Source organism: Heteronotia binoei, chromosome 18 (assembly GCF_032191835.1).
Source record: "Heteronotia binoei isolate CCM8104 ecotype False Entrance Well chromosome 18, APGP_CSIRO_Hbin_v1, whole genome shotgun sequence".
In the NCBI taxonomy this organism is placed as follows: domain Eukaryota; kingdom Metazoa; phylum Chordata; class Lepidosauria; order Squamata; family Gekkonidae; genus Heteronotia; species Heteronotia binoei.
The window spans coordinates 5,882,013-5,897,973 of NC_083240.1; the positions used below are offsets into that span (position 1 = coordinate 5,882,013).

Here is a 15,961-nt window from a genome sequence, read left to right on the forward strand (position 1 = left end):
GATATTTAAACAAATGCAACAGGAATTATTTAACAGAATAACAGAACAAATGTAGCATAAGGTCTGTATGTTGCTCAGAAAATTAGGCATTCCAGTCTCTGGTATTTCTTTTATAGGTGGTCCCTACATGCTTTGCCCAAAGCCCAAATCATATCTTTGATTTCTTCTTCTTGGCCATTCCGACTGAAGGTTCTCATAGCCCGAGGTTACCAGGGAAGCAGGTACTGTTGACTCTTTCTTCATTCTACTACGGTTAGTTTCTCTGTGTGGTCTGGAGAAACACCATGAATTCATACCAGCAGCTCTGATTAAACTAGCAACCATATTACACGCTTCTGCTTATTGTGGATTGTTTACTAAAAAATAAGCAAGGAAGAGAAGGCTAGGTTCAGCAACTGAAATACATGTCACCTGATTCTGTGACAAAAGCTATTAGTGTGTACACAGGTCTGCATCTCTGTAATTTCCTTCTGGTTAAGTTTTGTTGAAAAAGGACCTGTAAGGTGGTTTCCTTCCTGCAGAGCATCAATTTGTAGTTTACTGCTGCACCTGAACATTGTCTGGAGATTCATGTTTAACAAAATTGTCTGAATTGATGGCATTTGAATGGTGTTTAGGGCAGAGCTGGCCTGACCAGAGAGCTCCTAAGCAGGAAGAGATAGAAATTGCTTCGGTTGTAGGTAGTCAGTGTATTTTCTTACTGCTCATTCTTCTAATATTGCTCCTCTTTGTCTTGATGGTTCTGTGTATTTAGGAGCCTCAGGAACTGGGAGGAGGGGAATGAACCGTGAGGGTGTCCCCGGGAAGAGTCCGGAGGAGATGTATATTCAGCAGAAAGTGAGAGTCCTGCTTATGCTTAGGAAGATGGGATCAAATGTAAGTATCACAGACAACCTTGCAGGAAAGGCATAAGCTGCTAGCTCACTAAAAAATACACATTTTGCTCACACGTGGAACATCATGGGCCACCCGTCTCCTGGTGTGCCGGAGCTTCCCTGTCCCCTTGTGTGGTGCTGGTTGTTCCTGTTCTGTACATAAAAATGACACACGTTGATTCATAGATAACCTTGAGCCTCAGCTTCATAACTTTTCTACATCCTGTTTTTTTTTTAAATACAAAACTGTACTTGAAAATTGTCATTATGTCTTGAGAGGCAGGGTAATTCAAGAGGATGTGCTTTTAATCCTTTGTTTGAATATAAGAACATTTCTATAATGTATTTGGGATTGTGTTCTTTTTGACTTTGGGCAGATAAGAATCTCTAGTTATTGGTCATAATGGAATTCAATTCATTACTGCGCTTCATTAGTCTAGCTCTGTAACAGTGAATGGTGTATAAACGATGAATTTTTGGCATCCATTGGTGTGTGTTTCATTCACTTTTTAAAAGTGAAACAGTTTGGATTGTAGTCCCTGATTCCATATCCTTAGGGCTAAGAACTAATATAAGTAGGTAAAAGGAACTGCAACAGCATCTGAGTTGTTACTTGTGTTCTTCTGACCCCGGTGAATTTACTTTTCTCTCTCTCTGTTTGCAGTTAACTGCCAGCGAAGAAGAATTTTTGCGGACATATGCAGGAGTCGTGAATAGCCAACTTAGCCAGCTTCCTCAGCATTCGATCGATCAGGGTGAGTAGCAGATGAGGGAAGAAGCACAGTTTTTAAAACCTTGTGCTTCTTCCCTGTTTGGTAAAAGTAACCTACGCAGAAGGGTGGACCTGACTTTTGCTGTGTGTTGAAGTGGGATGGAGGAGGGCTTTGTGTAATCTGTACTGAAATCAGCGTTCTACTGCAGGTTGTGCCTATAAAAGCAAAATAATTTGTGCAATTTGAAGTAAACGTGGACATATGAACATATGAAGCTGCCTTATACTGAATCATACCCTTGGTCCATCAAAGTCAGTATTGTCTTCTCAGACTGGCAGTGGCTCTCCAGGGTCTCAGGCTGAGGTTTTTCACACCTATTTGCCTGAACCCTTTTTTGGAGATTCCAGGGATTGAACCTGGGACCTTCTGCTTCCCAAGCAGATGCTCTACCACTGAGCCACCATCCCTCCCCGACATTTAATTAGAAGAGGTAGGATTATACCTTTCCTCATAAAGTTAAGAATTTTGGGAGCAGGGCTGCTGTCCGTCTCCAATGTCGCTATTTGTGTCTGCAGAACCCCCCAGCATCAGGAGTGGTGGGCAGGTTTTTGCCTGTCCTTTAGCGTCATCCCCTAGTGCTTCTTTTTCTTTTCCGTATACATGAATGGCAGCTGTTCATGTTCCAGGTTAGTTATAGGAGGTCTTGGGTCTTTATATCCAGAAGTTCTGGGTTTGGTGTCCCAGGGTCTGTTAGCAGTATTTGCAGGTATAAATGGCTGTGGTAATTTAAATTAAGATGCTTTGCAATGATGTTCGAAAACTTAGTGTTCTTATTATTTTGTTTATTTAATTATTTAATTTTAAAAGTTGTGGTATGCTCACTGGTGGTGTAAAACTGCAAGACCTCTGTTGCATTTCCATAATGAGGCACAAAGTATGATGCTGATCTAGAGAGTATTTGAATTGCTATGTTTGGTTTTAAGCATACCAAACTCCTTTTTGTGGCGGTGCTTGCTAGGTAAAAATAGTTAATCTGCTATGAACTCTAAGGTTGCCTTGTTTAGTTAAAATCCACATGAATGGAAATATATATTTTTTTCTTCATCAGCATGCTTCAGTCCTCGTCCTGGTGTGGGTGTTCTGTTGCAAGTATTCTGTTCCTCTATGCCCTGTGCTTCTTTTCTTTGGGCACTAGGGAAAATGTACACTCACCTCCCTGACACTGTCTTGGTTGTACAAGGAGACAGAGGGCCCTTTCTTCTTTGGACATTGCAGGAGGCTGTTTCCAACTTTCAGGGGTGTTGTCAACCAATTTGAGCTGTTTGCTTCCCCCAGGTTTTGTCAACCAATTTGAGCCGTTTGCTTCCCCATTACCCTGTTTGCCCTTTAATTTTGTCTCTAAACTGTGAGTAAGCACCAATGGGCACCCTCTGACTTACATTTAGGGAGGCTCAGACTTTTAATCTAAACCCTAGAGAGGTTCAGGATGATGGGGTTGGAGAAACTTCTGCTCCAGATAACTTGCCTAGTTGAGTCATAACAATAGAATATGTCACTTACATGGTATCTTCTCGAAGGCTTTTTATCTGTACAGTAGCTTTTCTATGGGTGGGAGAAAGAAGGTAAATTTTTAGTACGTAAAAGGAGGAAGGTAAGTTTTTAGAAAATCAGATTGACCTGAAACTCAACATGCGAATTGAAGGCTTTTCCTCTAGATGGCAGTATGTCCTCTAGTTGCATGCTTGAATATTCCCACCATCACCACTAAAAAGCATCCTAAAGTTACGCTGTACCTAATATCCTATCTCTCTGGTATCTGAGTGAAGTTTCAAAAGGTCTTTGGAGACAAGGCTGTACAAAACACATTCCCCCCACCTTTGGACTCCCAAAATTGGTTTTATTGTGGCGTTTGCTAAGGGTTTATCAGGGGTCCCCAGGTGTTTTAAACTTGTAGGCCCCTTTGGAATTCTAACACAGTGTGGTGAGCACAGCAGCAAAAGGAACCCATAGCGTGGCTGCCACAGGAGGTGGAGCCAGCCACAAAATGATTGCTTTTAACTTGAGTCACGCAGCAAAGATCCTTGAGCCGTAGTGCCAAAGCAACTCTTTCTAAAATCTGCACAGTCCTTCAAATCTTCAGTAGCCTTCCTGGGCAAAAACTCTACCCAGCCACACATACTTTGTAAAAACACTTGGCAGGCACCAGAAAAGGAGTTGGCGGATGCCATGGCACCCACAAGCACCACGTTGGGGACCCCTGATTTATATTTTCCTGAATAGGGTTCCAGTGTAAAAGTTGCTGGCTCAATCATATATTGGCATGGCTGTTCGCTCCTCATAGTTGTTGCCATTCTGCAATTCATCACTGAAACTCATGTGCATATTCTGTTTCCACCTGTAGCAGCTGCCTGCTGAGATACATATTGTGGTGATTATTCAGCCACACCTTTATTACCATAGCCAGAGATAAAGAGAAAGGTATTTGCTGAATGAGGTGAGCTGTGTTTGACTTCTTCTTGTCCCTAAAGAAAAAGAAGAAGAAATTGGATTTATATCCCGCCCTCCACTCCGAAGAGTCTCAGAGCGGCTCACAATCTCCTTTACCTTCCTTCCCCACAGCAGACACCCTGTGAGGTGGGTGGGGCTGGAGAGGGCTCTCCCAGCAGCTGCCCTTTCAAGGACAACCTCTGCCAGAGCTGTGGCTGACCCAAGGCCATGCTAGCAGGTGCAAGTGGAGGAGTGGGGAATCAAATGCGGTTCTCCCAGATAAGAGTCCGCACACTTAACCACTACACCAAACTGGCTCTCCGAGATGCTAGCCCTCATAGTTGGAGGAGGGAACCCTTCCAAGATGCTAGCCATACACAGGCCTCAGGTACATATATTTTGTGTCTACGTAGGCAATAGAGTACGCAGCTTGCAGAATGGCGGTGGTGTGTGTTTGGAACCTGATTGTACCTTCTAGTGTTTGTCTTATGGGATGCTCCTCTTTCAAATGGGTGCAGGTGTTTGCCAAGTCCTCTGAAGAAAAGGGTTACATCTTGTAAGATCTGTGAAGGAGTACACAATGGAGCTGCATGACTGAGAGACAGAAAACGTAGATAGCAGATAGCGTAGGATTTGTGTGTCTTAAGATCTGGAAATATTGCAGACACAGTGGTCTGAATTCAAGGGTGTGAAGTAATTAGTACCGTATTCTTGTGAAGCAAGCTGTCTCTTTGGCGTTTCAGTCACCAAGGGGATATTTTGAAACTGAGGCTCCAAGGTTTGCTTTGCAGCGTGAGCTTAGAAGTACTGAAAGATCTAAAGAACCGAGGCATTAATCTATATAAGTACATGCCTGGGGGAATGTTGTGGCCACCTTCTTCTCAGTCTCCTGTTTTGATCTATTTTGCATTAGCTCCCCGCCTATTAAAGCGAGAGGGGGAAACGGCAGCTCTAGAGGGTCTGTTCTGAGCTGCTGTTTGTCAGATAAACTTACAGGGCTCTCATTGTCCAAATGCCACTTATGACATACAGTTTGGCCTTTGGCTTTTTTGCAAGCTAAATTGGTGTGCTAGTGAGCTGTGCTGTTTGCACGATGGAACTGGAAAATTGGATGCATTGTTGGTAAGTGGTAGCATCAACCTTGGTGTCTCCACTGCCATTGGTTGCTATAGCAACAGTGTCTTGTTGGTTCTTGGAGAAAGCCAAGTCTCTTGGGGAGCACAGAGCTAAGATACAAACATATTCTGCGCAGGTGGTTTTTAGGGACTGGCGTTTAAAAATAAAGCCGCTCAGCCCACACTGTGAGTTTAAGATAAAAGATGGTCACTGGGATTTGCGGGAGTTAGTGAAGGTGGTGGCGCTGTGACACCCACTTTTGGGAAATACTGTATTATGCAATGTGGTGTTTGGTGCTAAGGTTGATGTGGCCTGCATTGGCATGGAAATAAAGTCCTTCGATTGTACATGAAGACAAAGGATGTTTGAACCTGTAGGGAAAATGAAATGCTTGCCCATCATACTTTCCCCTAGCCAGGGTGTTCCAGTTCGAGCAGCCATGGCTCAGTAGTAGAACCTGTGCCTGGCATGCAGAAGGTCCAAGGTTCATTCCTTGGAATCCAGTAGCTCAGTAATTTCAGACAGCGACATCTTTCTCTCCTTGAGGTCCTAGAGAATTGCTATCAGTTAAAGGAGATAAAATCATAAGAGTTGGAAGGGACCTCCAGGGTCATCTTGTCCAACTTGCTGCACAGTGCAAGAAATTCACAAGTACCTCCCTACCCATGCCCCAGTAACCACCGCTGCATGTGCAGAAGATGGCAAAAACCTCCATGATCCCTGGCCAAACTGGCCTGGAAAAAAATTGCTGCCTGACCCCAAAGTGGCAAACAGCATTTCCCTGGATGTAAGAAAGGGCCACGAGAACTCAGCACTGCTGCAACCCTTCCTGCCCTCCCTCTCATGACCTGCTTAAGTTAACAGAATCAGTATTGCTGTCAGGTGGCCATCTAGCCTCTGTTTAATAACTTCCAGAGGAGGAGAGCCTACCACCTCCCGAGGAAGCCTGTTCTACTGCTGAGCAGACAGGTTAAAAAGGATAAAAGGAAGTACTTCTTCACCCAAAGGGTGATTAACATGTGGAATTCACTGCCACAGGAGGTGGTGGCGGCCACAAGCATAGCCACCTTCAAGAGGGGGTTAGATAAAAATATGGAGCAGAGGTCCATCAGTGGCTATTAGCCACAGTGTGTGTGTGTATATAAAAAATTTTGCCACTGTGTGACACAGAGTGTTGGACTGGATGGGCCATTGGCCTGATCTAACATGGCTTCTCTTATGTTCTTATGTACTGAGGAACCGCTCTAATGTTCAGGGAGTTCTTCCTAATGTTTAGCAAATAACTCTTTTGATTTACTTTCAGCCTGTTGGTTCTGGTCCAGCCTTCTGGGGCAACAGAGAACAATTGTTTTGATGGTTTGGGCAAGATGAGTGCATTTAGGCAACATGCACTCTATTTCTTATCTCTCAAACTTGGCAGAACATGTTTCAAAGAGGCAAAAAGTAGGATCCATCACTGAAAAGTGTTGCCAAAAATTGCCTGTAGAATTGCACCCTCTAACCAGTATAACACTGGCTAGAGTGTTGGATTTAGAACAAAGAGTCAGAGGGGAGGGACGGTGGCTCACTGGTAGAGCATCTGCTTGGTTAGCAGAAGGTCCCAGGTTCAATCCCCGGCATCTCCAACTAAAAAGAAGATGATGATGATATTGGATTTATATCCTGCCCTCCACTCCGAAGAGTCTCAGAGCGGCTCACAATCTCCTTTCCCTTCCTCCCCCACAACAGACACCCTGTGAGGTGGGTGGGGCTGGAGAGGGCTCTCACAGCAGCTGCCCTTTCAAGGACAACCTCTGCCAGAGCTATGGCTGACTCAAGGCCATTCCAGCAGCTGCAAGTGGAGGAGTGGGGAATCAAATGCGGTTCTTCCAGATAAGAGTTCACACACTTAATCACTCCACCAAACAGGGTCCAGGCAAGCAGGCATGAAAAACCTCAGCTTGAGATCCTGGAGAGCCGCTGCCAGTCTGAGTAGACAATACTGACTTTGATGGACTGAGGGTCTGATTCAGTATAAGGTAGCTTCGTATGTTCATATGTTCAAATCTGTGATCAGATATAAAGCTTTCTAAACAGGCTTTCCCCCAAACTCTTAGCCTCACCTACCAATGAGATGGCTATTGAGGTAAAATATATGAATCTCTTAAGAGGAATAATAAAGATCCATAGTTTCTACTAAGCTAGTGGTGACTTTCGCTGGGAAGTTAAACCACATGCAACATGCTTTAGAAAGTATATCCCCTTCCAGCTGTCAGGTTGCTTTCCCAGAAGAAAAATCCACATTAAAATTGCACTCCCAAGCTATAATTGTGACTTCATTCTTTGTCACATGCTTCTTTTTCTAACCCAGACACAGTTTGTGAGTCACTGTTAACGTGCCTTATGGGCATCGCTTGGGAGTCTAAAATGCAACAGACTCAAGCAGCTCCATACCTATATAAAGTGGTAGAATGAGTCATAATGTGAATCTTCACAAGCTGCTTCATACTCAGCCTCTTCTGTTCAGTATGTCAGCATTTATTCATGCTGATCAACAAATACATTCATAGTCAAATGTGGATTTAAGCAACCTGTGTCTTCTGGACTTTTCTACTCCATTAACCAGTGCCCTGACCTTCACATTTACCTAATTCCTGTTACTTCTTAAAATACATAAATGGCAAAAGTATGCTCATAAGAGTTGGATCATCCAATACAGGAAGTTTCAACACACACACAACCCTCCCCCCGCGCCCCGCCACCAAATTGTTGCAGTTCTCATTCTTTGAGCAATGTCCTTTTTTTTTTTCCTTTTTAAAAATCTTTTTTGTTAAGAGTGTAAAAGGGAGCTGAAATGTTGAGGCAGAAGCTTCCATGCGAAAGGTTAAAGATGCAGGGAGTTGCCCCCTGCTGTTCTCCTTCCTTTCCTGTCCCTTTCATTCTCATGAGCTTGCAGCCAATTTAAAGTGTGCCTTTTGTGGTAGCTTCGAAACCATAGGTTGACTGTACGGTTGCCAAATTGAACAGGTTGTGTGCCAGACATAAGTCGCTACCCTTTTTTTAAAAAAATTGTGGCGTTAAGATGGATGGAGGGGATAACATACTGCACACGTGCAATCAAAAGCAGTGTGTTCCACTGATGCATACAAAATAAACAAGGATCCCCAAGGTAGTTGGGGACCCGAGAATAAACAAGCTGCTCCAACTTTCTGTATTGTACAGAGCTGGAAGAGGCTAACAGTGGAATACTTTTCTGTCCAAGGCAGAGATTTCTAGGTACCTAACATTGTAACGCCTTCAAATGACTTTTTCCCCCAAATTGCCTTTTCCTCCATTTACACTCTACTTTTGCATTTTGTTGGCAGTGCATGCTTCCCACACATATGTACACGTTTTGGAGGCTGTCAGATGAGACGTCAGCTGTAGACTTCTTAACGGAAGTGAGACATGGGGAAGAGCAGATGGGCGCCATAGCTGTAGGGCACCATTGAGCTGTCAAGAGAACAAGGCGGAGTCTGTCGAGAAATCGGAGGCCAAAGTCTGTTTTGTGTATATATTTTTTTTAAGAAGCCCTGCTTGGAGCTAGAACTGCAACCATCCGTCTTCAGGTCTTGCTGTGTGGGAACAAATATCCACAGCTGCTGCAGTTCAAGCGTGTTGATTTTCTTGATGCAGCAGACCATTCCCTAGTTTTGCTTGAGCCCATTCTCCCTGTTATGTAAGTGAGGCTGGAACGCGTATCTCCTTTAGGTCTTAACCCGTCTTGATACAGTAACGGTAGGACTGGTTAAAGTTCTACAACAGCCGCTGCTTCCCAGAATGCAGAAAAGCTTGACAGAATACAGATCACGTGCTAGGTGCCGCTGAGAACTGTTTTAAAAATAAGACTTTAAAGTCTAGGCCACCAATAGCCACACATCCATGAGTTAAAAGGCAAAATTAAAAACTTTCAGCTGATCACCGAGGGAAGAATTTCTTGCTTGCCAAAATCCAGAAGGCTTCTTGAAGCCAGGCAAAGGGAGCGACTTCACACTGGCATCAGTGTAGTAGCTTGGGCTCTACGCTTATTGCCGTCTTTGAACCAGACTATCTTGGGCTATGCAGGGCAGATTCTAAGCTGGGATCAAAATTCTACTACTGGAATGATTGGGAACCAGTGTTACGTAGTAACTAAGTTAGTGTGTTAGATTTTGAAATCCCTTTAGCTAGCTGCCATCTGTCAGCCTAACCTACCCTCACATGGTTATGAGGATAAAATGGGGTGAGGGGGGCATGGCAGTGTCTTTGTGTGCTACTGTGAGCTTCTTGTAGGAAGGGCAGGGGGAAAAACAGGATCGATTTTAATACTTTGCTCTAGTTTCCCTGTATAAAAAACAGCTATAGATAATCCAGCTGCAGCAACCTTTATATCCTCAATGTAGCTGGAGTTTGTGTGTTTGTGAACTGTTCAGCCCTTGGCCACTGTAATCTGGATGTGTCAAAAAAAAAAAGAAAGAAAGAAAGAAAGATTTTGGTTGCTGAATTCATCCAGGAGAAATTGGCTGGGAGGGCTGGACAGATTATCTTGAAATAAGTCTCGTGTGCTTACATAAGATCCACAAAGAGATTTTTATTTTTTTTTATCATTTTATCCCAGTTTAGGAAGAGGGAAATACTGTAGGGAAACAGGGAGAGAAACCAAACATCTGCTGTCTGTTAGGTAACCCGTCTCATCTACTTTGTGCCGTGATGTCATCTGTGATCTTGCTGTTGCTAGGATACCCTGTTTTCCATGGAATCTACACAGCAATGGCACCTTTATATTTAAAGGTGATGCACACCACATACTAAGGGGGAAGGCATTAGAAGGTTTGCACCTGACCTTGAATTTCTGTCCTGCCTTTTCCTGATAGATTCTCTCCCCCCCCCCCCCCGCCAATATAGCAGTTCTAGAAGAGCTTGCACATACTTAATCTTATGCTTTTCTAAGGAGACTGTACTTTGGGCCAATACTATCATATTAATAATAAAAACATAAGAGTTGTTTGACATCTTAATTTAGCCCTTTTGTGTGCTAGACCCAAACAAAGGATAAAATCGAAGTACTTCTGGCTGTTGGCTAAAGGCAGCAAGTTAACCTTAGGAAGAAAACCCAGTTTGAAATGGATCACCCTGACGATTTAATTGTTTGAAGATGTGATCTCTGCACCGACGTGTGACTCATATACCACTCGCTCCTTTGTTCTGTCCCACCGGCCCCTCTCGTTGGCACAACTTTCATTCTTTTCAGTGTGAAAATTCAAAATCTGTTTAGCCTCAGGGGTGATGGAAAGTGCTGTCAAGTTGCAACTAGTTTATGGTGACCTCTTGGGGTTTTCAGAAAGGTGGCTGCTTGATCCTGGCTGAGCTTGCTTCTCCTACAGCCTGATTCCAACTGGGTTGCAGGAGAAGCCAGCACAGAGCCAGCCTGTTGGAAGCAATCTGTTCCCTGCAACACAGCAGATCTGGGGCTGGCTTCTTCTGCAACCTGGTTTAAACCAGGCTGCATGAGCAGCCAGTCCCAAGCCAAGCCAGCAGGAACAGTCTGCTCCCCACTGTCACAGCTGATCCTCAGGCTGTCTTCTGCAGCCCCTTTAAACTATAAAGCAGAGGTGTCAAACTTATTTGTCAGGAGGACCGGATCTGACATAAATGGGACTTTGTGGGGCCGAGCCATGCATGTCCTAAAATGTAATGCCTGATAGAGGAGGTATAGACTTTATAAAGGACACAGGCAGACACAATTAAAGATATTAATTTTGAATTTAAAATTGAAACATTGTTAAAACTCTCTTGCAATATTTTGTTTACAATGGAAAGGTAGGGGAATAGTTGAGTGGATGTTTTATTCCAGTCTGCTCTGCCCATAGGCCTGAGTGCGAAATCCATTCCACATTTTCTTTGCAGCTTGCTTCTGCTTTAGCCTCTTCAAAGAGAAGGCAAAAGAATCTGGAAATGTCAGCAGCCTTGGAGCCTCGCAGGGTGAGGACAGGATGGGGGAGAAGAGAGCCCTGTAGGTCTGATTGACGCCCTTGGGGGGGCCGGTTTGGCCTGCAGGCCACACATTTGACACCCCTGCTATAAAGGGACAACAATAGATGCCCAACCTGGTAATTCTAGAATATATCTGAGATTTTTTCAGGATTGTTTGTTTCTCAAGAAAACTTGGGTACGTTTGTAATGCCAAAATCTACCTGGAAAATACTGGCAAGGTATTTTTCAAGTAGATTTTCAGCTTGGGTAGACCCAGATGCACACCCCTAGTTGGCAACATGTGGAGAATTACGGCTATAAAAAGCCTGTTAATTTCCATGGAATAAGATATGACAAATAACTCTTATGGCCACGTCTGCTATTCATGCTTGCGTTCTGTATTCCTTTTGAATACATTAACAGGCATCTGGATCCACGCTCTCTAGTTTGGAGCTCAAATGATGATGTTTGAGTGTAATAATTCTGCATGTTTGAGATTTCTGATTCAATGGCGGGGGGGGGGGAGTCAATGTTGTTCAATTTGTGGTGTCTCACCTTGCTAATGGCTGTCTTACAGAATGCTTGAAATGGGAGTATCTTAGCTTTATTTTTCCTTTCTTAAACCTTTTGTGTGTTTTTAAAGGCCTTCCACTTAATTTGTCTCAACCCACTAAGCTTCTTATCTCATCTAAACCTTAAGTAATGTTAGTCTAGCAGGTGGTATCTGACAAGTCCTTCTTTTATTCTTGGGGAGAAAGGGTGAAGCAGACCAGAAGAGTTGGAGAGAAAGAACGGGCCTCTCAAAAATAGTGTAGAACAAAATAAGAACAATTATATTTTAACAGTTTGTTTTTGTAAGGAAGTTTAGTTTCCATTTGACCTCTGTTGTGGTTATTTCAAGGCAGCAGCAAGGTTTTGGATCTCAAGCCAAAGCCGTTGTGGAGCTTTGAACCTACTTATTAAAATATTAGTATGGTTACTGGTTTTGTGAAAGGAGAGGAATACATTTCTCTTTCGCTGAGAGAAACAGCAAAGTTACTTCAGTTGGACCTGTTGCATTTAGAAAGGTTGTCTGTTCACTAATAGTTTTAACAGACACCTGCAGAGCAAACCAATATAACCTTTTCATGCACGCCTAATTAGCTTGATTGGTGCCAGAAAAAAAGGACCTCATGTCACCACTTAGTTTAAAAAGCTCTTTTGCCATTTTAAATATGAAGTTCATTTGACTGCTTAGCCAAACATTTGGAACTCTGTGGGTAGGAACTTCTGGGGGGCAGATGACTTCCTTATTTGATTCCAGTCATTAGGGATCTGCAGATGAAAGAGCAAGTAACTTGCTTTATTTCAGTATCGGAAGGCCAGACATCCTGTAACAAATTGCAAAGGCATTCCTCATAAAACCCTTTTGCCAAAATCCTGCCTAAAAGAAGAGCTGAAGTTCAAAGGAACCACTTGGATCCTCTTTCTTTCCTCTGTCTTTGAGTGTTGTCCTTCTGCATTGCAACTAATTGCATTGTTGGCTTTTGACAATAGCTAATTCTCAGAATGCACAGTTGTTGTCAGCCCCCCCCCCCCCTTTCATCTGCACCCCAGTCCCAGACTGAATATATGTACTGCACATGTAACACCATGAGCAAGTCGCATGAGGCGCACACACAACATGGGAAGCAACTGCCATGTTTAGTGTCTCACAGAGAATCTTGTAGCAGTGAACACAGCAGTGAACAGCCACAGCAAATGCTTCCAAAGAAGCCCTGGAAAAAAATCAGGGAGCGCCAACCAGATGATGGCAATTAAGTCACAAGTGACTAGAAGACCAAACTGTCCCTTCCTTGCATGGTCCTACACGATGATGCAGTCACTGACCATTAATGCAGTTCAGACATTAAGTGCCAGAAGCTTTGTAACGTACTGCTTTATTTCAAAGGGCCTTCTCCAGGCTAAATATTTCCTTGGCCTGCTTTTGTGACTTTGTGATAATACGACAAATGGGTTTGAGTTCCATTACTGAGCTTGTATTGTAAGGTCAAGAGCCCCATGTTGCAGTGTGGTAAGCTGCAGTACTGCAGCCCAAGCACTGGTCATAACGTGAGTTCTATCCCAGCGGAAGCTGGGTTCAGGTAGCCCCAACTCCAGGTTAACTCAGCCTTCCATCCTTCCAAGGTTGGTAAAACGAGTACCCCACTTGCTGGAATAAAATGTACATGACTGGGGAAGGCAATGGCAAACCACTCTGTAAAAAGTCTGCCATGAAAACATTGTGAAAGCAATGTCACCCCAGAGTCAGAAACAGCTGGTGTTTGCACAGGTGATTACCTTTACCTTGTTATTATAAGGTTGGTGCTGATCTTTTCGTCTGTATTTTAATTTAATATATTAAGCAGCTTTCAACTTGATGAGATTATGCATTTTTAAATACACACACGCAAGCTAACATTTAAGTCTTAATCCTTGTGATTAAGAATTAAAACTTTCAATCCATATAGAAAAATAGTTCAAATAGTTCCAAAACAGTATTGTAACAATTAGTGTCTGTTCTGATGCAGACTTCTCATTTAGGCTCCTCCCTCCTTACCCTTTTTTGTCCCAGAGAAAGCTCTTTCCAGTGTATAGGTGAGCATCTTGTCTCTTCCACGGCTGCTGCCTACCTGTCTGCCAAAGGGTCATCTCCTTCTCTCATTTTCCTTCTGTGCCATAGGTGCTGAGGATGGGGTGATGGCGTTTTCCAGATCGGAGACGGAAGACAGAAGGCAGTAATGGAAAGGCTGTCCGAGCAGTACAGAGCTGGACCGGGGAAAACAAGGCTCATGGAGATCGAGGAAGATGGCTGGACATTCATGAGTTCTTTTGCCCTCTCCTGATTTCCCCCCCCACCCCCGTCCCACGTTAGCCTTCCCTCGTCCCCCCAGTTCAGTTTCTTGTTGCCCAGCTGTCTGAATGTATCTTGTAGCAGTCTGTCCTCTATGCCCTGTTGGCGGCTCAGCTGGGCTGTGTTAATTGAGGATAACTCCAGGAATGCATTTGTGATTGGCTCAGAAAAGGTGGACTCTGATTGGATAAAAGGAAGAAAACGTGACCAGTGGAAACACTCCTCATACCCCCCCCCTTCCCATCCCGCCTGTTTGTTTTTAACTTTGTGTTTTTAAGAATTGCTGCCGACATCCTTCTCCTCAAAGCCTCCGAGCGTTCGTGCTTATGTAGGTCATGTTTGTGTGTTTTCGGAGAGTGGCTTCTCTGTGTGAAACTGGAAATGGACCGATTGCCGGTGCCAAATTGAGCGGCTTGCAGGTGTTTTGCCAGCATCCATGTTTTCTTTGCTAAAAAGCTGGGGGTGGGGAAGGGAGGGAGGGCAAACGCAAGTTATTGCTTCACGTTTATTGTCATGGGGAATGTTTTGCCATATTTATTACATGCTTGCATACCTCTTTTCATTGGCCTAATTGACTTCCTGTTGGCTGCAGTGTCTCTAACTGCCTTCTCTGCACTAGTCTGCTCCGAGGCGCTCTTTGAGGAATCCATGCAGGAAAACGGGTTGGTTTTCTCAAATCTTTCCCAGCAGGAGGAGGTATTCACGGACGCTGCATAGCTTCATCGAGTGCTGTGGAAATGAGCCTCTGATGGAGACAAGGGTGGCTTCGTTGAAGCTTGCATGGGACCTGTATACACTGTAGGAATGGCAGGTGACCCAGATCTGTGTGACGGCCAAGTGCCAAACCAGAACGAGCACAAACTATTCTATACAGACCGTATTACTTAACCGTTAACGTGGGCTACTGCTGACCTGGTTATTTCCTGTAGCGTTTGGGCTGAGCCTGCCGTGACTGGCGGGGTGGGACTTGCTGTGGCCCTTGACTGGGTTTGCTGTTCTGTGATCAGATCTCCTTAGAGTCACTGAACGGTGCGCCTGAGGGCTCCAGTCACAGGTGCTGCAGGGGACCCATCTTTTCCCTACATCTGATGAGAAGGTTCTGGAACGACAGCGCTTTGTGTCAGATGTGCTGAGCTTGCCAGGAAGTGGCACATTCACCCCCCTGAACCCCCAGGTGCTGCTGCCGAAATCCAAGTGTTGCCTTTTCTGTTACATCCCAGGATTTTCTCAGTACTTCCAAGAAGGCAGCTGTGGTGGGTTTAGAAATCCATCCCTCCTGTCCCTGCATCTTTGGGACATCTAGAGGCTTAAGGATATGACTGTGATGAACCCAGTCAGTTCCTGGGGCCTGAAGCTGTGAGGGTACAGGTGCTGTTGCTCTGTGGGTGTGTATGTGGGCGCACATGTGTGTGCACACACATTTGAGAGAGAGAGAGGTTACGGTGAATGAATAAACCTACAATAGCAGCAACGCTTTTGCCAGAAAAACAATACTTGAGTTTCAATTTGCAGCTTTTTAATGAAGTTCTCGGTGTGGAAAATAAGCCTCAATTGGGGCTGGTAATGAGATTCCAATTAAACAAAACCAGCAATAAATGCCGTTCATCCCTTTCAAGTCCAGCTTTATTCCCTATTTCTTCCCCCCCACCCCCCCACCACCCATGGCAGGGAATCTAGATGGATTCACTTCAGCGAGTGTTCCTGGTACAGAACATTCTCAGCAGTCAAAACAGATCGTTGCTAGGAGGAACGTTTGACATCTCTTGCGATAGCTGTTGCAGTCTGGATTGCAGCTGTGCCAGAACGAGGGTCATCTATTGGCTAGCGCTTGTGCTGTCATTGCTCAGAATGAAGGACAGCTTCCCCCCCCTCCCCCGGCCGTTCCTTCAAGAACTCTTTGGGATGTTCTGTTTTTCACTCACCTCCTT

General features: G+C 44.3%; 1 protein-coding gene across 1 annotated transcript; it reads left to right on the forward strand.

Annotated features, from left to right (window-relative positions):
* The first annotated feature begins 98 nt into the window (after positions 1-98).
* On the forward strand, positions 99-15,648 carry CTNNBIP1 (catenin beta interacting protein 1). Its single transcript, XM_060259159.1, has 4 exons — positions 99-221; positions 755-876; positions 1,540-1,630; positions 13,863-15,648. The coding sequence occupies exons 2-4, from the start codon at positions 781-783 to the stop codon at positions 13,919-13,921; spliced, it is 246 nt and encodes an 81-aa protein (XP_060115142.1). The 5' UTR covers positions 99-221; positions 755-780; the 3' UTR covers positions 13,922-15,648.
* The last annotated feature ends 313 nt before the right edge of the window (positions 15,649-15,961 follow it).